Here is a 23,831-nt window from a genome sequence, read left to right as displayed (position 1 = left end):
GTATATAAAGATAAAACTATAAATTATTACCTTATATTTCCAAACAAAAATTTCCTTTGAAAAAGAAACATACATATATATATATTATATATATAAAGAAAAGAAGAAGCATTGAAATGAAACAAGAATCATCCCAAGACAGAAGACATGGATTTATAGTTTGATCTTTCAAAGGTTGGAAACCCAAGAAAATAGGAATTTGGAACAACAAAACATTAATACACATTAAAAAGAGAAAGAGAAAGAAAAGGAAAAGGAAAAGGAAAAAGAATTAATTAATATATGGAAATGGGAATCAAAGAAAAATGGAAAAAAGGGTAGGAATTATAAGAGCCAATAACATTGGTGTAGGAAGAAGAAGGAAGGCATTAGATGGGGGAGTGGCAGTACCGGGTGGGGATTGGGGTTTGGATTCGGATTCGGCTTGGGGTTGAGGTGAAAGGGCTGGGCCCAAAGAGGTGTGGATTCCAAAAGTTTCGAGGTTAAATGGTAAAGGATCTGACCCAGAGCTTCCTTCTTTAGTACCAACTTGGATATGGAGCTTCTGACCAGCTTCACAGTGCTTTCCAATTCCATCAAAGTAATAGTAATCACCTGCCTTTGTTAGGTTCACCACCGTTGGCCCTAGAAAATACATGTATATTACTTCTTCTTCCCCACATGTATCGTAGTCTGCCTTCTTTACTGCCACTAGGTTGTTCGCACCAGCTCGGTACGGGAAAACTGTGTATGTATGCACGTACGTATGTATCCAATTGCAAGAAAAAAAATACATAAATGTTAGAAACGTATTATGAAATATAGTTTGATACTATCAAAATGTATCTTTAAATTCTATCATTTTGAAATTTAAAATGTGGAATTGTAAGTGACATAAAAAACAGCAAGAATTGAAATCTATACAAAGCTTCTTAGTCCTAATTTTCATCCAGAGGCCTTGAAAATTCATTTTAACATTTTCACGAGACAAGTTTTGGGATAATTTGGTCTAATAAAGCATTTTTTTTTTTCTTTCAAATAATGTATATAAATCAGATCAATATTACGATTAAATGGATTATAGTAAAATTGAAATGCAAAAAGAGAGGTGAAAGGAAAAGAAAAAGAAAAAGAAATATACCAAGCCTATCACCAACACCAAAGGTTCTTGGTTTAGCCCATTGATCAAAAAAGGAAACATTTTCAGGGACTCTCCAACCATGGCTTCCACCAACAATATGAGTGAATGCATCAACAAATGAACCCATAATCATCATCATCATCACTAGCCAACGACAACAATTCATTATTGTTTTGTCCATTTTCTTTTTTGTTTGTTTTTGTTTTGGCCAATCTCTCTTTTGGAGCTTAAGAGAGAGAGAGGGGAGAGAGAAAAAAAATAGGTATTTTTTAAACCTTTTTTTCTTCTTTGAAAAGAATATATATATATATATATATTTCCTCTTCTTCTTCTTCTTTCTTCTTTCTTCTTTCTTCTTTCTCCTCCAACTCCGAAAGAGAGAAAAAAAGAAGAGAAATAGGCAAAATGGATTTAGTTTGTACCAAATTTGGAATGTTGAAACTTATTGTTTGTTTGTTTTAATCACTAGGTCCATTTTTTCTTTCTCCTCTCATTTTTTTCAGGACTTACACACCTATTTTAAGTACTTATTGATCAATGGACCTCAATCCCTTAACCCTTTTTCTTTTTCTTTTTCTTTTCCTTTTTTATTTAGGAAATTAACCATTTTTTCCTTTTAATTTTCTCTCATTTAATTAAGATTAATGAGCTACTAACGTCTTCTTTTAATTTTACTATATATATATATATATGTGCGCGCGCGCTTTAAACAGTTGTTTTTAGAATTAATTAAGCAATCTTTGTTTATATTTGCTGGTTTTACCTTAATTTATTGTCTATTTTTTAAGGGATGTTTTCAAAAACATTTCTTTTATATATATATTTTTTAGTTTTTAAATTTTGGTTTGTTTTTTAAAAATGATAATTTGAAAGTAAAAATTAAAACGTAAAAAGTAAAAAATAAAATAAAAATTAAATGGAGATTAAAAAAAAGTTAAAATTTGAAGAGAAGTTGGCTTAAACAAAGTGTCATGCACTCATTTTGAACTCAATTTTAATATATTGATGCATCAAAAGAAGTATTGATAAATTGTTGAAATTGACAAGAGATTTTTTGAACAATTGTATAGATATATATTTAAAAAATAGACAAAAAGTTATTTCTCTCTCCATTTTCCTTCTATTTAGTAGTGTGAATTTTGAAGTACTCCAAATTCATGTCTTTAAGTTTTGAGTTTAGTTTCAATCTAGTTCATAGATTTCAAAATGTTACAATTATATAATTAAGAATTGAGTTTTCGTTCAATTTAGTCCATATTTTAAATTTAAGCGTCAACAGGGCTCAATTTGTTGGTGCTCAGATCTCGCACGGTTTGTTGTTGTCACAGCCATCGAGTAGACCTACATAAAAGATCCTCACACGGGTGTGAATATCTAACTTACCATACTCACAAGGAGTTTATATAGTTCAACCAAATAAAAAGGAATATGGTCATAACTCTCATTTGGAGATTACTTACTCTTTTTCTTTGGGATCATCAAAGGAGGTCACTTATAATGTTTTTCCTCTAACATTTCCATGCGGTTACATGTAATATTGGCAATGTGGTAGTTGTTTATCACTCTTAAGATTGCAAGAAACAAGATTAAGTACAACTCAATTATTTTTCAATCATATTGGTCTATGTTTACTAGTTCAACTAATTGTTCCAAACTCAAAAACTCTAATTGTTTTCTTTTAGGACAAATGTTCTCTTATGCATCCTCCTAGTTTCTTTTGAATTTGGACTTATCCCTACGCTTTAAAAATTGCTTTCGAACAACTCTTAACAAGCAAAACTTAAACTTTAAAGATAAAATTGTAACATTTCTAAACTTAAAAACTATATTAGAGGAATCAATCATGAAAATCAAATATAGTACAATTAGTGTATCCTTTGAGTATAGATGGATTTTTTTTTCCCTTTTCCTTTTATCTATTACTATATATTTATATAATGTATATAGGGTAAGTTATAGGCAGGGTCGGTGTAGCATGTGCCACCAACCCCAAAAGTTTTATATACTTTGGGATACGTGCTTCATTAATATTATATCAAACAGTAAATAAATAAATACCTTTGCAAGAAAAAAAGAACATTACATTTTATAAAGTGAACAACTTATATTCAATATTTGGTTAATATACGAAGCTTGGTTATAGAGTATTAACTTAAAATATATTCTACTGAGCATTCAGCCTTCCATCAAATTGGTCTCTTTTAACACTTTTTCAAAATCTCTAATCGAGTGTTTCTTATTATAGTTTCGTGTCTAATAAACTTTTCTTACCTTCAATTTTATGTATAAGAAGTCTCCGATTTATTTGAAAATGTTTCAATTCACAAACACCAAGTTGAATGCTTTATTGTAATTCTACTTGATAAGTTATTGTTATGAATTATACAAAATATTTTACTAACACTAAAGTTTTAGGCTAAATATACTAATTGATCATCATTTGCTAAACCTTTTTACATAATCTTTTAAGATCTCAGTTTCCATTAAAAAGGGTTTAATGTTGGTCGAATAAAAGGACATTGGAAAATTGTTTCTTATTGTTAATATTTGATGGATGCCACTAAGATTCTAATTGACAGAACAGATACAACTTGCCCACAACCAAAAATGTACCCACCTATAAACCAATTAATTATTTCTTCAAACCATATTTGTATTGTGTTTAAATATGTTAGTAAAATAATGATGCGTAATAGCATCGTTTGTTATATTTAGATTTCATAAATTTATTTCTAACTTCATAAAAAGCATTATATTTAAATTTTAACTACATATTTGATGTTTGTTGATGTTCATTTTGAACTCAACAAAGTTAATAAGTTCTATTCAGTATTTACAATTAATTTTTCACTTTCATTTGTTTTTTTTACCATAAAACTAAAATAAGAGAGACAAGAGAAAAGAGAAGGAATAAAAGGGAGCCAAGACCACGAATATGGTTTTGCGGATGGCCCCTTTTCGTACTGGCTTAGTAGCCGGTTGGTCCAGGGAGGTTTTGATGTTAGAGTGGACACAACTTTTAAGTAGTGAATTCGTGTCCAAAAAAAAACAAGATAAAAATAAGAGGGAGGAAGGAATAAAGAAAAATAGGGAAACCCCAATAAATCTCATTCCAAATTAGGAGACTGTACATAGCAATACAAAGAGACCACACAATCAGACTCATCATTAGAAATAAAGACCAAAAAACAGAAACACCCAAATGAACTACTATGAAAAATTAAAACAAAAAAAAAAAAAAATAGTAATAAAATCCCTCAAAACCCATTTGCATTTCTAACTAAATTCCCTTCTCCTTTGATCAAAAGAGGGTTCCAAAGGAATTACAATGTGCAAAAAAAAAAAAAAAAAAAAAAAAGAATCAAATTCCCTCAAAAACCCCACTTGCATTCATTTCTAACTAAAATCCTTTCCCTCCCTTTGATCAAAGATGTTCTACAAATGCTTTGATAAAAATCTTTTAGAGGTTGTTTGATAAGTCAGCATTGTGGATGAGATATGTGAGTGCCAATGCCACCATCATCAATACATAAGCTATTCCTTGATCTATGGATGTCCCTGTCAAATTTCATTACAAACATACTGATTAATTTGATTGACAAAATCTAAGTATTTCATCCCGAATTCTCCTTAATTAGGAATTTTTCATTTCAAATAACAACTGTTTAAATTAAGCTTAAAATGGCCTTTCGAGAATAGAACTTCATGATGAAACACCTTCGTTCTGTAAAGTTAAGCAATAATAGTTATGCCAATGGTTGATTTTGAAGAATGAGTCGAACCATCCATCATGGTCAACTATTTAAGATATCATATAATTTTTTTGAGACCTAAAATTATTCTAGTTGGTTTAATTGAACTCATAAATGGGACAACTAATAATTATTGAAACTATGAAACGACTTTATGATGTTGGAAGAAAATAGAATCTACATATTTGGCATTCCAAACATTTGGTCCACAAATCGATGTGAATGACCTCTCGCAAGATTGAGAAAACATGTATGGAAAACAGATCCACGACTTGAGATTTGAGCATAATTCATCAAGAAAAGTAAATTTTCAAAAGAAACAGAAGTGATTTGAAGAGAGAGATCCAGAATCGAGACAGATCTGGAAGAGAAATGCAAAAGAGAAGATAAAGAGAGAGAACGAACCATCGCTGGTGGGAGCGGGTGCGGGAGCCAAGGAAAGAGGGTGAGCAACGGGCAAGAAGATGGCAAAGATGAGGGCAGTGGCAGCCAAAAGTTCAAAAGACGACCTAGAAACCGCCATTGGAGTGAGAATGGTGGTGTGGAGGATCTCTCTCTGCGATGGGTGTGGGCTTCAATGGGTTGAAGAGGATCGCAGAGAGAGAGAGAGAGAGAAAGGAATCTCTCTTTCCTTTCCCTCCTCGAAAGGCGAAATGAAGAAGAAATCTCTGAACGGAAACAGAGGAAGTGTTTAGCGATGGGAGAGAGAGACGGAGGAAATCAAATCTTTCAACCACTGCGTTTTATAGGGTTAGGTTTTTATTCTTTATTCTCTCTTTTTCTTTCCGTTATCTTTTCTATGTTCAATTATTACTTTTTCTTTCAAAATACACATTGGTTGCTCTCTTAATTTTGAATTACATGTTCATTTCATCCACACCTTCAAAACACCACAGAACAAAACAATTTCTATGTAAATTGAGCCCATTCTTAACGTTCCTTCCGATTAAAATTTGAACTTTCAATATAGGATTTATATGGTAGTCTCTAATATTATTTTAAACTACCAATTGATTCAAAAGTTTAAGTTGATAAATGAAAATAAATTTAATACAATATCTAACGGAAATTAAAGCTTTTAATTGCAAGGTAGCTATATGTTTTGATATAATTTAAATGAATGGTCTATTTATGCACGTTTTTTTAATTTAACTTTACAAAATTTGTACATTTACTTTACAAACTTTACAAAATGTCAAATACTATAATTTTTTTTGTCAATTTTAAAATCGAGCATTTAAAGTATATATTCTTATGCAATATGTCAAAGATCTAGGAGCTTATAAGGGGGGAAAACCATTATAATCTTTCTTTTCATCACATCTTTCTATCATGCTATGATAAGCCTAATGTGTTGTTTGATAAATGTTAAGGAGGCAAAACAATGACTTCTAATGTGGCATTATCTCACAAAAAACAAGTGTTCGAGTAGGACTATTACATAGCATCTTAACACAACAAAGCAAATGTTATAGAGACATTATAAGTATAACATCCGTCTATAATATAGTATGAGTTAAAGGGTGCAAAATGAGAGTTATATGATACACCTCCATCTACATATAAGAAACTCTTCAAAAAGTACACATTAATTACACACCTAGTTACTTAGCTCAACAATACTTTTGAACTAGTACTCATTTAGCCTTAGAGTGTAGATAGTCTAGCACTATAGCAATGTAAGATTTTGTGATAAGTCAACAATGTAAGATTTTGCTACAAGTCAAGTTCCATCATTTTATGGACTTATTGGCAAGTACTTAATCAACAACCATATCATTTAGAAACGTGCATCAATAAAAAAAACCATCTTCTTTGTTTAATTTTTTTTATTTAAGAAAATGATTTCGAAAAAAATATTAAATATGAAACGCGACATTGGTGAATGAAATGTTATAAAAATGAGGTTAGAGATATAAAAGTAGAAGTAGGTTAGAAAGAGATTTAATTTTTATTTTTTAAAAAAGGACAAAATAAATTAGAGAAAATTAAAATAAATCGGTGAAAAGTATAAGAAATATTAGATTTTAGAGTCAAATACAGTCCATAAGTTTTGATATATATATATGTGTGTGTGTGTGTGTGTATAACCGGAAAAGCCGGTAAAGTATATGCAGGAGGAAGGGGAGGGAGGGAGGGGGAGGGAGGGGGAGAGAGAACCGGGAAAGCCGGTAAAGGGGAAAGGTATAGGATGGAAATGAGAAGAAGGGGCCCAGGAGCATGTTTCCTGCCCATTGCTGCTGCCGCACATGCCGCCCATGCCGTCTTTCACAGTCTATTATTTGCCTTTTCTTCTCTCTTTTCTCATCCCCCAATATATTTCTTTTTTGTTTTTGCAACAAAAAGTTACTCTTTAATTTAATATCCATTATTTTTCTTTTACCTTAATTGGTAATCAATCAATTTGTCACTAATTGGCAATCAAATACAATTTTTTAATTAACAATTATTGATGCTTCCCATGTTTTCTATAAACCACCATCCAAATTAGGACAACTTTTGCCAATGTTACGATACATAATTAGGATTACGACAAAATTCACTTGTAGAAGATATCAATAAGAATTTATATATTTAGCATACAAGTTTACTAAAACTCATATTTCAAATTTATAGTCATGAATATAACTCAATTAACATATAACTCTAACTATCAATCCTACACTAATTTAGTCATAGACATGGGAATTACTATACAACCTCAAAATTCAATAATTCCAATTATTCAACACCATACAAGCTTTTTGAACTAAACTAATAAAATCAACCATCCTGAGGATAAAATTTTGAGATTTGCAGTTCAAAATTCTCCACCCATATATTGCCAAAAGAAATGAAAACAAACATCCAGTCATCTGAGATTCAAAGCTACAGTGCGGAGAAAAACAAAGATGATAAGAAGACATGGCTTTCCCACAACATGGCGGCCATTTATTTCCTTTCCACAAAACTCCCAACAGATTGTCTAAAACTAGAAAAAAAGAAGGTGACAAAACTAGTAATAGAGATTAAATGTGGACCATTTTTCTTTCCAAATCAGACTGGAATTTTGTACCATTGAAGTAAGCTTTCTCTAGTTCTAGTAATATTGTAAAACAAGGTTGCTGGATGGTTCTAAAGAAGGAAACTAGTTTCTAAATTCTGAGTTCTAACAAGCTAATTTGAAGGTAAAAGTATTGGCTTTTAACCCCATCATATGCAACAACAATTGTAATGGGAGTTCTTGAATTCTTTATGTTCCCTATTGATTATCTACATCTCTATCTTAGTCAGCATAGTTTGAGCAGTGTGCACCAAGATATAGCTAAAAGATCTTACATTGATAAATTAGCAGGAAAGAGGAAGGAAATGGATCAACAATCAGATTTCAGTATCAGATGTATCTGTGCATCAAAGGGTTCAAGCCTGTCCTCCCTTTAATGGAAATGGAATTGATCTTCGTTGTTCTTATATATTTCAAATAACTGCTTTGAATGCTTGATGGCGATTCTTCTGCAGTCAATAAGACCACATATGTCAAATTTCTCCAACTCCATCACGGATTTCTTCAAATTCCCATTTGGATCTCGGTTGGTTAGAAACAATGCCAATGTGGAACCCCTGGATAAATTTTGATCAGAATATCTAATACCACACGCACTAGTGTGCCTCAACTAGCTTTACAAAACATCACTCAAAGTTATGAAAATATTTCCCATGTACAAACAATCGCCACATGGCACAAACGGTAGAAAGAACTGAAACTTTGTTGTGTAATCGAGGTATAACTGAACATAGATTTAAAAGATGGAATTAGTAAAGAGAACTCAAAACTGAGCACTTCGTGCTCGTGTCGAGAGATTCAAAGTATAATACATTATTGGATCATACATTTTAAGTTAAAAAATTGCAGGTGGATAATCTGATAAATCATTCTAAAACAGGGAAACTTGCTTCTTATTCTAGAACCTTTTATAATAACTTCAGGTACCTAGAGACAAATCTAGGATTCTCTTCACATATCAGACGAGTCAATTAAGATTACAACAAAACCTAACATACAACCCAATAAATCGAGCAAAAAATTGATGGTGTAATAAATAATAAATATGCGAAGGTGAAAAAATTAATTAGATACCTGAGCAAATCAGCCTCATCGAATCCTCTATGCCTGGAAGGCGTGGATGCACTGTATGGTCTTCCAATTAAACTTGATTGTCGATAGAGTATACAGACAGCCTCCATGCAAAGCTCATCATTTTCAGCAAATGCAGCAAGCATTTCGGCCTCCAAATTCCACTTTTTATTACATCTCCGGTCTTTTGACTTTAGATGACTTGACCCATATCGATTTTGGATATCACCATCAGAATCTGACGAAATGAAATAGTCATCATTGAAATAGTCCATGCGAAAGGAAGCATACTTGAACTTAGAATCAAGTGATCTACATCCTTCCCCAACTTCTGCGCATTGCCTCAACATGACAGTAGCAGTCCTTGAAGAGGTTGTGATGTTCTTGAAATCATTAGATCCAAGAGAAAATTGCATTTTCGAGGCATGTTTGTCTGGTCGACCACGTGGAGGTGCAGAAAACATTGCCCCTACTTTCTTCAATGACTCCATACCCTTGCTTACACTCGGCAGAATGGTCACCTGATCATCTTCCTTTTCGGCATCGTAATCTTCACAATCATTTAACAATGAACCTCGTCTTCTCTTCTGGTTTCTATGTGCTCGAAACAAATTTTCTCCTGGAGCATTATCATCATCACTAATTATCTCAACAAAGCTTCCTCCAGTACCTAGGAAAGACAGGTACCTTGATCATGTGAATGAGTAATTCCCACTATACATGAATAGTCCCAAATTTGTTTCATGTGTGTGCATAAATTTTAAATGAGTGCAACTTAGCCTGCCAAAACAAATCGTATGGAAAATTGACAGCAATCCAAAATAATGTCATAAAACTATATATGAAGAAAAATACCATTAAAGACAAGGATGAACTAAGCACAATCTTGTTTGTTGGTTTTTTTTTAATCTTCTTTCATATCACAATTCGACCCATGAGCATAACAAAATACCTTTATTCTTAAAAACCAATAAATTAATAGAAATTTATCTTAAACTTTCAAAAAAGAAATATCATATCCATCCCAAGTTTCTAGGTCAAGTTGGGTATGACTTTAACCATCCTAAGCATTCTAGTCTTACTATTCCTTGCACGTAAATAGTTTGTCACATTATCTGCTTGAGAGATAACGAAGCGATGAAATTGTAACTAGTTTTGCTCAGGCCAACATAGATAAGAATCTCAAATGGCATTCATGTATTCATGATTAAACCTAGGTATTACATGTAACCAATGGATTTAAATACACGAAGTTTTAACTAATAACAAGATTCCCCTTGCAGTACTCTCGTTCAGAGATATGTGTTGTGTATATATTTATTAATGCATATTAAAGATCTACAGAGTAGTTGTAAATACTAACTAAACTTTCTAATGCTTGCAGAGTGGATTACAACTAGGTGGTGGTGTGATACCCTTTTTGATAATCAATCAAATTTACTTAATATGCAAGTGAGAAACTTTCTATGGCTTACCTGTTCGGTTCTCAATTTTGTCGTTCTTTGCTTTTCTCTTCCCAATTAATTTTCTAGAACCACCAAAGCAAGAGTCGATTCTATTTGAAGGAGTGGGCTCCCCATTTTCAACAACTGTCCTTACATTCTCCAACTGCGATACTCGATGCGCAAGTTCCTCATATTTCCTTCGTCGCAGCTCATAATAATCTTCAAGTTCCCTCTTTGCACATTCTAATTTTGAATACTTGGATTCAAGGTCCTCTATGTTCCTTCGGCCATCTTCCTCTGTTTTCTTGATTGCAACTATTTGAATTTCTAATTCTGTTTTCTTGGTGTTCAGTTCCTCCATTGCATATTCGAGTTTTAAATTCTTGCACCTAAGCTGTTCTACAGTCTTCTCATACTCTTTCTTTTCTTTCTTCGCAACTTCAATTGCAGATTGTAATTCTGAATTCTTGTGGTTAAGCTTCTGTATGGTCAATCTATCGTCCTCCTGAGCTTCCTTAACCACTTCAAGCATTTTCTCAAACCCCTCCAAAGCATTCTTTTTCTTCTCTCTATCCTCATTCACTTTAATGATCAATTCCTTGAGTTGTTGAATCTCCCTCTCCATCTCCTTCAACTCCTCAAACGATTTCTTCCACTTCTCAAATCCTTTAGGATCAACCTCAACCTTGTCTTGCTGGACCATGGAATCATGAGTAATATTGTGAAGCCTCATAAACTCGTATTTACTTTGGAGCAACTCGTATTCTTTGTTCATGCTCTCAATCTCTTTCCTCATCTTTACTTCTTTGGCAACCAAAACCTCCTCCACCTTATCGAAATCTTTAGCCCTAAAGGCCGTCCGCAAAAACGAAACTAACTCCGATATACTCCGACTCTCAAAGTTATCGTCATCAACAGAACTCAAAGTAGCACAAGACTCGATCGCCATTTCAAAATTCGTAGACATTGAAATGCCGACTGCTACCAAACCTGATAATCAAGGGCACATAACTATCTAATGTGTATATATATATATATATACAAAACGACTCCTTCACACAATGCAAAACAAAAAAAGAAAAGGAAAAAAGAAGAAGAAACTAACCTGAAAACGCAGAATTGAATGTTGTCGACGTTGAAGAAGGAGAGAAATGAGGTTTAAATGCTACGATGGGGGAAGCATTGTGAAGAAGAAAAGTAAAGGAACATGCAGAAGAAATGAGAAGAAGATCACACTTCGAATGTGGAATTTGAAGATGGAAATTATGCCGGGAAATGAGAGGAGTATGAACCTCGAAAAACGTAAACCCACTGCTGAACCGCCGTACCGGATAGTTTGTTAAAGTAGAGGCCCCAATCGCCGCCGTTTCTGAGCTTTGAGCTCAATGGGCCGTTTCTAAAAGCCCAATTTCATAAATCTCTTAAATTCACAATTAATTATTTACGTTAAAAAATATTTATCCAATTTGATCTTATCATTAATTAAAAGTAAAACATTTATAAAAAAATCAATTTATTTATTTACCATAAATATATTATATTGCATTTATTTGATTACATTTATTATTATCATATGCCAACAATTAAAATTGTTAATTAAATTTGGTTAATAATTTTTGTCGATTTTGAGATGAATATATTTCTAATCTATAATGATTATATTACATTACTATTCATATACTTAAAAATCATTTCATAATTTTAAGGGATCAGATTATATATTAAAAATCAGAAATATTATGAACGTATATTACGGTTATATATATATCGTTTCAATATCTGATGGGACAACTATATTAGTTACAGTATCAGATATTTTAGTCCATGAATAGATATTGTAGAGTTACATAACATTTTATAAAAATTATGTTTTCTAAATTGTGTATATTATTTATAATTTTAGTTGAATTGCAACCGAATATATTATATTAATGGAACAATATTATTCTTATATTTAAAGTTTTGTTTATGAATTAACATATTATATTTTTTATATTATTTGTTGAAGTCGATCTGAAATTACACATTCAATGTACGTTAGCATACGAAAAAATTCAATACAAACAGTGTGTGAAACGAATATATTAAAGTCATTAACAACTAATTTTATTACAATATATCAAGTTTTATATAGAACATTATTAAGTTGTTTATTATATAATATAAGGTATATATATGCAAAATAATTAAATATACATGTGTATATATGAGAAAGTATGTAAAATATATATCTTACTATCATGTAACTCACTAAAAATCTATAATTGTTATATACATGATATACATTTGAAATTAGTAACTAAAACCGTGGTTATAATAATTTTACAATATATCATCTTATATAACAAATAATATATGAGAGGTATATTTTTCAATTTCAATTTGTTTATTGATACAAATAATAAATCATGGTATATTTTTGACATAAAATTTGTAGAATAAAGAAATAAAAATAGAAAACATACAAAACTTGAGCAACATACAAACATAAGAAAAAAAAAACAATGTAAAATACCATACAACAATAACAATAAAAAATGCACTACAAGAAAATGGAGCATTCCCGACGTCGAAAAGGACGTCGGCATAAAGAACGTCGGGAATAAGGGCTTTCCGATGCTGTCAACAACGCGTCGGGAGATGCATCGAGAAAACAATCTTTCTCGGCGCACCACGAAGGCGTCGGCAAGTATACGTCGGAAAAAGGGTAAATTAATTTTAAAAAAACAAACTATTCCCGACGCCGTGAACAGTGCGTCGGGAGCGGCGTCGGGAATAGGGATTTTTCCCGACGCCGCATCAAACGTCGGGAAAAACGTTTAATGAGCGTCGGGAATTCCCCTTTTCCCGACGCGTTTTGAGGGATTTCCCAATGCCACATCACTGCATCGGAAAATCCCCTTTAAAATCGTTTCAGCTCCGTATTTTACAGAACCGAAACTGAGAGGGGAAAAGAAAGGAGAAGCCGAGATCGTCGTCGCGATTTCCGTCGCCCTTCCGCCATTGTTCCGCCGCCCTCCCTCGCTGTTGTCCCTCGCCGCCGTCTGCCACTTTAGGTATGTGGAAAATGAAAATTTATTTAGTTTAAATTTATGTTTTAGGGTTTTTTTTTATGAAAATTAGTTTAGGATTTTCTTTTGGAATAGATTTTTGTTTGTTAAATGTATTTTTGTATAGAGTGTGTGTAATTTGTGGTTGAATTGAAATTTGAATGGTTTACGGTTTAGGGTTTTTTAGAAAATTGAATTGAGGGGGGATTTTATAGTTAAATGAAAATTGAATGGGGGTTGAATTGGGGGAGGGAGTTTATTGTTAAATTGAAAATTGAATTGGGAGGGGGGTTTATATTTGAATTGAAAATTGAAATTTGCTGGTTTCAAGGGGTGGTAGTAGGATAGCTTGAAGTATTTTGTTGTTAATAATTAGGTTGTGTTGGTTATCCTGCAGTTATGGTAGCCTCTATAGTTTGAAGTTAGTTATTGAAAAATAGTGAAAATTCAGGGGAGTAAGTTATGGATGTGAGAGAGTGAGAGAGTGAAAAATAGTGAAAATTCAGAATGACCATATTAATATACTAGAAGTTGTTGTAAGCCACCAAGTGGATGACCACATCGAGGATGACACTCTATGTAGAAATGACGTTGATCCCACAATCGTTGAAAGACCGGTTGTGCGTCATGTCACTGACGACTTCATCAACGATGTGGATGAACATTTATCACATGCAAGCGACGAGGAATTATAGTGACAAATTAAATCACGTATGCACATATTTATATCTAGTTTATATATTTTGATTCTAGCTATGTGTTCGCATTTGGTTATTGAATGTTTGTTTTCTATGTCCATAGTCATTATGTCATATCGACGATCAAATTTTATGGAGACAGACGATATGTTCCTCCAGTTTGAGGATGATTTAGATAACATTGCGGGAGGGTCGTCATCTGTGGGCGACAATACGGGTGAGTCTAAGAATTTTCTTCATTTTAACTTACAAATATTTCATGTAGGGGTTTCTAATTTTATATGTTATTGTCTATTTATTGAGCAAGGTCTTCTTCTCAACAAACGACTCCGACTCCTAGGAGACGTGCGCAGTCTCGACTCTTGGAGTTAGAGCGCCACATTGCAATAAATGGGTGCATTCCGATGACGATCGCCCCTGGAGCGGAGAAGCCTATTTCTCCACACGTCGTTCGCTTCAGCCAGGCGATAGGCGTGTGCGTGCGAAAGACATTTCCCGTCCGCTGTCTTAAGTGGGCGAACGTTGGGAGAGAATACATTGAGGTCGTCAAGGGCGACCTCCAGGTAATTAAATGCACTACACATTTATATATGATTTCATTTGAAACATATCTAACTTTAACCAATCTAATGTGTTATGTTTGTAATGTGTAGTGATTGTTTGTGCTTGATTTCAATGATCAAGCAATGAATAGGTTTGTTGAGCATCAGATGCTCACGACCTTTAAAGAGTTCCGAGCCGACTGTCATAGACATTTCAAAAAGTACAGCGACTCGGAGGAGGCTCGTGCCAATCCACCAAACGTATTGGTTGGACGTGATGAGGATTGACACTTCCTCTACGACCATTATATCAGCCGTGCATTCCAGGTATTTGTCATGATTAATTATGATAACAAGTTTTAATATGTATAAGAAATAAACAATATAATTGTTTTAATGCAGCAGCAATCACGGACGAACAAGGCTGCCAAACAGAAGCAGCCTTACAATTATAGTAGCGGGTCCAAGTCGTTTCTACAACGATACTATGAGCTCGCTGAAAGAAGAGGGCAGCTGGTCGATCGTGTGGAATTGTTCCGGAAAACACACGTTCGAGCTGGGACATTCGTGTCGCAGGCCGCCGAGGATGCGCATGTAAGTTATACCCTTATTAATTATCCACTTTCATTATATATTTTTGCGTGTTACCTAACATAATTTTTAAATTTGTTGCAGAATCAAATGCTGGAACTCCAATCCCAACCTACCCCAGAGGGTAGTCAGCCACTCTCTGAGGATGAGATATGCGATCAGGTGTTGGGTAGACGACCAGGCTACTCAAAAGGCCTTGGTTGGGGACCCAAGTCGAAGGCCCGCAGAACGGCGAGTGCAAGCAGTTCGTCGACATCTTGTTCGCAATCCACAGAAAAAGAGATTGAATTACAAGCTAAACTTCATGAAGCTTTGGAACGGATTGAAGTACAAGATAGAAATCACCAAGCATTAGCTTCACAAGTGGAAGCTATGAAAAAGATGATAGAAGAACTAACTCGTGCACAACAGGGGCCACTACATGATCCCTAGCTCTGCGGTACGTATATGTCTCTATTATTCTTAAGTTTTTGCAATATATGATTATGTATTAAACTTAGTTATTTTTATACCATTTTTAGGACCGAAGGTGTAGAATGACGTGCATACGCACCTCGTTGGGAGACTTTTCATTATATTTATGTTTTTTCTATTTTGAGAACTATATTTTGTTGTAGTTAACTTATTCGTATTATTAATTTTAATTCTATTTTTTTAATTTGTGTTTATATATTTATTAATTTATTTTAATTTATATTTAATTTGTTTTAATTTAATCCAAAACGTCGCGAAAATTTTTTGAGCAATCCGAACATCATTGTGAATGTTTGAGCAAAATATTATAAGGAAAAAAGTAAAAATAAAATATTTAAAAATATATATATAAAAAATATTTTCCGACGTTCTTTACGTCGGGAAAAAACGTCAGAAAAGAGGTTTTCCCGACGCCAAGGTATGCATCGGGAAAGCCTCTCACAACGCATTTCTCCCGACGTTCTTTCCGACGCCGTTGTGTACGTCGGGATATCCTTTCTCGACGAACTTTTCATTTTCGCCGACGTATTTATGCGTCGGGAGTACCCTCATCTCTTGTAGTGATGAAAATAAAATGAATTCGTGTGAGAAAGAAAAAAATAAATCAAATCTTTACAATAAAAAAAATAAATATATATTGTCTCACATTAAATAAATCGAATCTCATACCATTAATATATATATATATATATATATATATATATATATATATATATATATATATATATATATATTATCCACATCCTCCGAACTAGAATGAATGATGATTACTCAAAGTCAAATTTGAAACTAACTAAATAATGAAACTATTTTCATCTCTTTTCTATATTCTTGTAATTAAGAATTGCTTCTATTTTTTTTAATAATATCGATCATAACAATGGGTAGTATTGGTTATTTTTTTGTAAATTTAAAACTCAGTGCTTTGAGTCTACATATTTAGACTATATGAGTTAAAATTTGAAAGCTAATTCTATCTTTATCAGATTTTACGTTGATGTATTTTTTGTTAGAAGGTAAGGTCGATCAGATTTATTGCTGTGCCGTGACGAACCACTGCCCTGAAAGCAATTCCGGCTGACCGTGGTACTAATCGTTATGCAGTTTGCTCCCCAAGGTTAACACAGCTTCCCCGGTACGAACATGCACTCGTAAATACAGGGAATAGAAACAAAGGGCTTATATATGCTCAGAACACAAGGCGAATGAGAGGAAGAGAGGAAGAGAGGATTGAAGTGAATTGTGTGATTTGATGAATGGGTTCTCTCCAATTTATAGAGGGGTGAGGGAGGAAGTGCGTGGAGGAGATTGTTTATTGGGAAGAAGAGGACGCGAGCAAACTTCGCAAAAGTCTGGCAGAGAGAACGTAGGACATGTTTCACGAACGTTTGAACTGCGTGAATGTGTGCCACGTACGTCGATGCCTTGACTGTCTAAAAAGGTTACACGTGTCCTAGCTGCCATAAAAAATAAAATTATGTTCCTATCTTTCGTGCAAGCGCGGTTGCCCGAGCCCGACCCCGCTCGACCGGACGGACGGCGGGCGCGTGTGGGACAGGGTTATACTATCACCACTAACTTGGTTTGTTGTCCCCTTCATTGGTAGGAGTTTATACTTCAAGATTTATCCATGTGGGACAAAGTTTGATAGTTTTGCTATTTGGTCCAAGCCCAATAAGTCATTTCCAATAATCCTCCACAAATGACTGCTATAGCAAAGTTTTCGGGTAAGTGAAAAAGAATTAGATTTGTTCTGAGCATAGAGGAGATATTAAGCTTAGGCACCAATATCCGAAGATTTGAATTGATGCGTAGTGAAGTAAGGCAACAACCTTGTTTAGAGGGAGTGAATTATATCTTGAACTCCTTGTAACACTTGGTTGAGACCTTTACGATACGCTCTATCTCTAGGGAAAAGCCTTTGTTTCTGCAACATAAACTTGTGCCTTTTTTGCCATGCACATAGACCGAACCTCGGGTTATCGTGAGAGCTCTAGAAAGAGACCTTTAAACTCTTTCATAGAAGGCGGCCCCACCTTCACTGTCACGTTATATGCTCCATCAAGTTTGTCAAGTCAAACCACTCAAAAGAGCTATGAAGACTTCATTGTCCATACCGATTATGAACTCACAGGTTTTGGATCATCCATCTAGTCCATTTAAGGACTGTCCACACGATGGGCTATGGACCATCAAGTCTATCGCAACAGACCACCCAATAAGAGGCTATGGACCATCAAGTCTATCGCAATAGACCACCCATTTATCAAGTGCTATAGATCTTCGAAGGGCTTCAGGCCCATGTTCACAGAGGAATCTAATACCATTTTTCTTGTTAGTCCTTTGGTTAAAGGATCAGCCAAGTTCTTCTCAGATCGAACAAATTCCAAGGAGATGGTTCCTTCCTTTAGCAGTTGTTTTACTACTGCATGCCTAAGACGTATGTGTCTACTTTTACCATTATAAACACTATTCTTGGCAGTACATATCGCAGCTTGCGAATCACACTGTATGGACACCGGTACAGATGTCCCCCATAATGGTACATCTCCTAGTAGATTTTTTATCCACTCAGCCTCCTGTCCTGCCAACTCTAGTGCTATGAACTCGGATTCCATTGTGGATCTGGCTATACAAGTCTGTTTTGTAGACTTCCAAGATATAGCTCCATCTCCGAGTAAAAATACATACCCACTAGTAGAGTTAACCTCATCATTATCTGTGACCCAGTTTGCATCACAATATCCTTCTAGTACGACAGGAAATTTGTTGAAGTGTAGACAGTAATCTATCGTCCCTTTAAGATATCTCAACAGATGGCGTAAGGCATCCCAGTGGTATCTATTAGGATTGTGTGTATATCTACTTAATCTACTGACAGCATATGCAATATCTGGTCTAGTGTGATTCATTAAATACATCACACTATCTATGATCTTTGCATATTCGGGTTGAGACACACTATCTCCTTTATTCTTCTTAAGATGTTTACTAGCGTCAAAGGGAGTTCTCACAGGAGAAACATCAAAAGAATCAAACTTCTTTAGTATTTGCTCTACGTAATGAGATTGACATAGAGACAAACTGGTTTTGTTTTTCCTGATTTTAACACCTAGGATTACGTCTGCTTCTCCCAGGTCTTTCATTTCAAAGTGTGACGAGAGGAGAAACTTAGTATCAGTTATTAACTCCATGTTTGTTCCAAAGATTAACATGTCGTCAACATATAGACATATTAATATGCAATCAGCTCCAACCATCTTTGAATAGACACACGTGTCAGAGGAATTTATTTTAAATCCATTGGTTATCAACATATTGTTAAATTTTTCGTACCACTGTTTGGGAGCTTGCTTGAGACCGTATAGGGACTTTCTCAGTTTACACACTTTGTTTTCTTGCCCCAGATATTTTAAAGCCTTCTGGTTGTGTCATATAAATTTCTTCTTCTAAATCACCATTTAAAAAGGCTGTTTTTACGTCCATTTGGTGAATAAGAAGATTATGTATTGCGGCCAAAGCAATCAAGGCCTTAATCGTGGTTATCTTAGTTACAGGGGAATATGTGTCCAAATAGTCAACACCTTGTTTCTAGGTATATCCTACTACCACTAATCTAGCCTTGTATCTTTCTATTGATCCATTTGGTTTTGTTTTTCTTTTAAAGATCCACTTACATCTAATTGGCTTGTTTCCCATAGGAAGATCCACCAGTTCCCATGTATGATTCATGACCAGTGAGTCCAATTCACTTTTAATGGCATTTTTCCACATACTTGAATCTACAGAGTTTAGCGCTTCTTGGTAAGTTTTAGGATCCTCATCTATTAAGTACAAGTTTTTGAAGTTACAGTCAATTTCATCACGCCTTTCCACTATGAAGGTGCTTAGGAAATCTGGACCGAAACTTTTCTCAATTTTCTGTCTTTTACTTCTCCTAAGATCTAATTCACAACTTAGGTTTGGAGTATCAACAGTTTCAGAACCAGGTGTTTCACTAACGATTTCAGAATCATGCATTCTGTTAGATAGGCTAGGAGCATACGATGATTGTTTTAACGGAAAAACATGCTCAAAGAATTCTGCATCTCTAGATTCATTTATAGTTTTGTCATTTAAACACATAAACCTATATGCAGCACTATTTTGAGCATACCCAATAAAAATGCAGTCAAAGGTTTTAGATCCTACCGTAGTTTTCTTCAATGCAGGAAATGGTACCTTAGCCAAGCATCCCGAGACCTTAAGGTAGGAAAGATTTGGTGCATGTCCTTTCCAGAGTTCGTATGGAGTTTTGTCTAGCCTTTTGTGGGGAATCCTGTTAAGAATAAAACATGCAGACAACACGGCTTCCCCCCACATATTATCAGATAGGCCGAAGCTTAATAACATGGCATTCATCATTTCTTTAAGAGTTCTATTTTTTTGTTCTGCTATGCCATTTTGTTGTGGTGAGTAAGAAGCAGTAAATTCATGGATGATACCATTTGATTCACAAAATTCTTTAAGCGTTTTATCGGAATACTCACCACCTCTATCTGATCTTAATCTTTTTATCCTTTTTCCTAACTGATTCTCAGATTCTGCCTTGAATTTTAAGAACATACTTACAGCTTCATTTTTTGTTTTTATCAGGTATATCTTAGTGAATCTAGAGTAATCATCAACAAAGGATACATAGTAGTTTTTACCACCTTTACTAGTAGTGGTTCTAAAGTCGGCTAGATCCGAGTGAATTAATTCTAACAGCTCAGTAGTTCTGTATTCAACTGGTTTGAAAGACTTCTTATGGAATTTACTTTCTACGCAAATGGGGCATTTACCAGATTCATGCGACTCAGAAGTATTAATGAGTCTCAAGTCTTTAAGTTTTCTAATTGATGCAAAGTTAACATGTCCTAGTCTACCATGCCATAAGTTAGCGGATTCAATCAAGTAAGCAGAACTGGAAGCATTTGCATTCATAGAAATTGTGTTTAACACAAATAGACCATTAGACAGATACCCCTTACCGACAAAATCTCCATTTTTGGTGAGGACAACTTTGTCACCTTCTAGCACAATTTTAAGCCCGACCCGATTCAACAGACTCCCAGACACCAGGTTCCTACGTAGGGAAGGGACATACAGAACATTATTTAAAGATAAAGTTTTGCCAGAAGTTAACTTTAAAATAACCTTCCCTTTCCTGATTACTCCTGCAGTGGCTGAGTTTCCCATGAACACGCATTCTCCATCGGCAGTGTCTTCGTAATCATGGAGAAGTTCACGATTGGTGCAGAAGTGTCTCGACGCTCCAGTGTCGAGAATCCAGTCCGTCTTGTTTTCTATCAGATTGGTCTCTACTATGGCTGCTATGATCTCACTGTCTTGTTCTGCTAGATTGGCTTGAGGTGTTGGTTTCTAACTAGGCCTCCCTTTCCTCTGGTTGCATTGGTATGATCTGTGCCCTTCCTTTCCGCACACATAGCAGACCAGCTTTTTCTTCTTAATTTGTCCCGCAGTAGTCTTGAACTGTCTCTTCTCTGAGTTTTTTCCTTTATGCCCTTTTTCCTGCTTCGTTCTGTCTCTGGTTACAAAGGATGATTCGACTAAGTTAGCATTAACTGAATTTAAATTTTGGGAGGTTAACTTATCTTTCAGTCTGTTGGCTTCTTCAGTGCGCATATGATTAATGAGTTCCTGAAGCTTTAGATCCTTCTTCTTGTGCTTGAGATGATTACGGTAGTCATTCCAGGATGGAGGAAATTTTTCCAACAGGACATTTGCTTGAAGTATTTCGCACATCTTCATGCCTTCAGACAGGACGTTCGCCACCAAGTTCTCGTACTCATGTATTTATTCCACGACTGGTTTGTCGTCAGTCATCTGGAATTGTAGCCATTTTTCAATCACATATTTTTTTCGTCCAGCATCATCTCCTCCATACCGTGATTCCAGGGTGCTTCAGATGTCCTTGGTAAATTTTTGGACTACGAAGAGGTCAAACATCGGGTCTGACATATGGTTTAACAGGTGTCCTCGAACGGTCTTGTTATCCTTTGCATATTTTTCAGGATCGATCACTTGGTCCTTCTTTACTTGATCAGTGACAGCGACAGTAGTAGGAGGCCCCGTAGATGATTCTAGATCAGAGGATGTTGACGTGGTAGTTGGGGGGTCAGATGACGAGAGATTTGTAGTGAGGACATAATCAACTTCTAGTTGCTCAAAGAAGATTAACAACTTTTGGGACCAACGGCGATAGTTCGTTCCGTCGAGTGGCTCAAGTTTAGACAGGTCCGGTAGGATTTTGTTGGAGGTCTTGATCGACATAACTGCTTTCAGATTGTTAGAAGGTAAGGTCGATCAGATTTATTGCTGTGCCGTGACGAACCACTTCCCTGAAAGCAATTCCGACTGACCGTGGTGCTAATCGTTATGTCGTTTACTCCCCAAGGTTAACACAGCTTCCCCGGTACGAACGTGCACTCGTAAGTACAGGGAATAGAAACAAAGGGCTTATATATGCTCAGAACACAGGGCGAATGAGAGGAAGAGAGGATTGAAGTGAATTGTGTGATTTGATGAATGGGTTCTCTCCAAATTATAGCGAAGAACACAGGGCGAATGAGAGGAAGAGAGGATTGAAGTGAATTGTGTGATTTGATGAATGGGTTCTCTCCAATTTATAGCGAGCAAACTTCGCGGCAGAGAGAACGTAGGACACGTACGTCGACACCTTGACTGTCTAAAAAGGTTACACGTGTCCTAGCTACCATAAAAAATAAAATTACGTTCCTATCTTTCGCGCAAGCGCGGTTGGCCGAGCCCGACTAGACGGACGGACGACGCACGTGTGAGACAAGGTTATACTATCACCACTAACTTGGTTTGTTGTCCCCTTCATTAGTAGGAGTTTATATTTCCTCACCCCACTTCAAGATTTATCCATGTGGGACAAAGTTTGATAGTTTTGCTATTTGGGCCAAGCCCAATAAGTCATTTCCAATATTTTTAAATATATCAAAATCAATCAAAATATAGATCAGACAATGATAGATCCATTTGCGAGATAAATTGTAAAGGAAATTATTCAATTAATAATTGATCAAACCCAGTTGACATTCCTTTAGTTTTGGTTAGCTTCTAAAATATGGATCGAGACTTTCTTTTCGGTTAATATTGTATTTTTTAACATTTTTGTAAAAATATAAATTTTCAAATTTATTAGACGCAAATTGTAGTTTTAAAAAAAACCCTTTAGAATGCGAAGTTAATATTTATTTTTTCTTTTCTAAATCAAAGTCATTAATCACACCCTAAACACTAAATTGATTTTCTTTTACATAGATATCATGGTTAATTGATTTTTTACGTTCTTTTTTCTTTTTTAAATCTTAGATGTGGTTTTTTATGTATATACTAGTTAGTAACACGTGTATTGCACGTAAAATTTGTCGTTTTATTTTAGTATGTCAAAAAGTTAAATTTGTATAAATAGCATAGTATGAATTTATATAAATTGCATAGTATGAATTTGTATATTTAAATATAATATAATTTCATATTGTATGATCTCATATTATTATAACATATATAATTTGTATGAACATGAAAGTAAACACACAAGATAATATTAACCAATAAACTTTATCGGATATACATTCTAATTATTAGATGACTTTATTGTTTAAGTTAATAATTTAAAAACACATATAACAAGCAAACTAATGTAATGTAATTAATTTGGAAATGTGTAAATTAAAATGATGCACTATATTTCCATTTCAAAGATGAATAATTTCATCATAACAAACTTTCAGCAACAACTAAATTGAATTTCTGTGATTCGCTCATATCAGAGCTTAATTAACATTAGAATTTCCTTTTTTATTTCTTATTAACTATTCCAGGCCCACCATTTTTAACAATCTCATAAGACACATCTCTTCAAATTTGACACCATTGAACTGTTCATAATTTGTATAACTTCTTTATCTTAACCCTTCTTCACTTTGCTCTAGCCGGAATTGAAAGCATAAATTAATAAAATATCATTTTAA

The 23,831-nt window shown here is 34.5% G+C and overlaps 3 protein-coding genes across 3 annotated transcripts; all 3 read right to left on the bottom strand.

The window, feature by feature from the left end:
* Positions 1-5: 5 nt before the first annotated feature.
* On the bottom strand, positions 6-1,518 carry LOC103493116 (umecyanin-like). The gene is made up of 2 exons (XM_051087126.1): positions 1,121-1,518; positions 6-723 (listed from the first exon to the last, which is right to left on the bottom strand). Exons 1-2 carry the CDS (start codon positions 1,299-1,301, stop codon positions 296-298), a joined length of 609 nt encoding a protein of 202 aa, XP_050943083.1. The 5' UTR covers positions 1,302-1,518; the 3' UTR covers positions 6-295.
* Positions 1,519-4,197: 2,679 nt separating this feature from the next.
* On the bottom strand, positions 4,198-5,600 carry LOC103493115 (arabinogalactan protein 41-like). Its single transcript, XM_008453749.3, has 2 exons — positions 5,278-5,600; positions 4,198-4,678 (listed from the first exon to the last, which is right to left on the bottom strand). The coding sequence occupies exons 1-2, from the start codon at positions 5,393-5,395 to the stop codon at positions 4,581-4,583; spliced, it is 216 nt and encodes a 71-aa protein (XP_008451971.1). The 5' UTR covers positions 5,396-5,600; the 3' UTR covers positions 4,198-4,580.
* A 2,108-nt stretch (positions 5,601-7,708) lies between these two features.
* On the bottom strand, positions 7,709-11,720 carry LOC103493114 (uncharacterized). Its single transcript, XM_008453748.3, has 4 exons — positions 11,537-11,720; positions 10,462-11,421; positions 8,990-9,656; positions 7,709-8,472 (listed from the first exon to the last, which is right to left on the bottom strand). Exons 2-4 carry the CDS (start codon positions 11,396-11,398, stop codon positions 8,289-8,291), a joined length of 1,788 nt encoding a protein of 595 aa, XP_008451970.2. The 5' UTR covers positions 11,399-11,421; positions 11,537-11,720; the 3' UTR covers positions 7,709-8,288.
* Positions 11,721-23,831: the final 12,111 nt, after the last annotated feature.

Source organism: Cucumis melo, chromosome 7 (genome assembly GCF_025177605.1).
Source record: "Cucumis melo cultivar AY chromosome 7, USDA_Cmelo_AY_1.0, whole genome shotgun sequence".
NCBI lineage: Eukaryota > Viridiplantae > Streptophyta > Magnoliopsida > Cucurbitales > Cucurbitaceae > Cucumis > Cucumis melo.
This window is presented reverse-complemented; position numbering and strand designations above follow the sequence as displayed.

What these genes read in the sequence shown, in the direction of transcription:
- LOC103493114 (XM_008453748.3), bottom strand. Translation starts at nt 11,398, where the DNA reads ATGTCTACGAATTTTGAAATGGCGATCGAGTCTTGTGCTACTTTGAGT. An exon ending in CAAAATTGAGAACCGAACAG is followed by an intron (nt 9,657 to 10,461) that starts GTAAGCCATAGA and finishes TGTCTTTCCTAG; the next exon opens with GTACTGGAGGAAGCTTTGTT. An exon ending in GATGAGGCTGATTTGCTCAG is followed by an intron (nt 8,473 to 8,989) that starts GTATCTAATTAA and finishes AAATTTATCCAG; the next exon opens with GGGTTCCACATTGGCATTGT.
- LOC103493115 (XM_008453749.3), bottom strand. Translation starts at nt 5,395, where the DNA reads ATGGCGGTTTCTAGGTCGTCTTTTGAACTTTTGGCTGCCACTGCCCTC. An exon ending in ACCCGCTCCCACCAGCGATG is followed by an intron (nt 4,679 to 5,277) that starts GTTCGTTCTCTC and finishes GAAATTTGACAG; the next exon opens with GGACATCCATAGATCAAGGA.
- LOC103493116 (XM_051087126.1), bottom strand. Translation starts at nt 1,301, where the DNA reads ATGGACAAAACAATAATGAATTGTTGTCGTTGGCTAGTGATGATGATG. An exon ending in TGGTGTTGGTGATAGGCTTG is followed by an intron (nt 724 to 1,120) that starts GTATATTTCTTT and finishes ATACATACACAG; the next exon opens with TTTTCCCGTACCGAGCTGGT.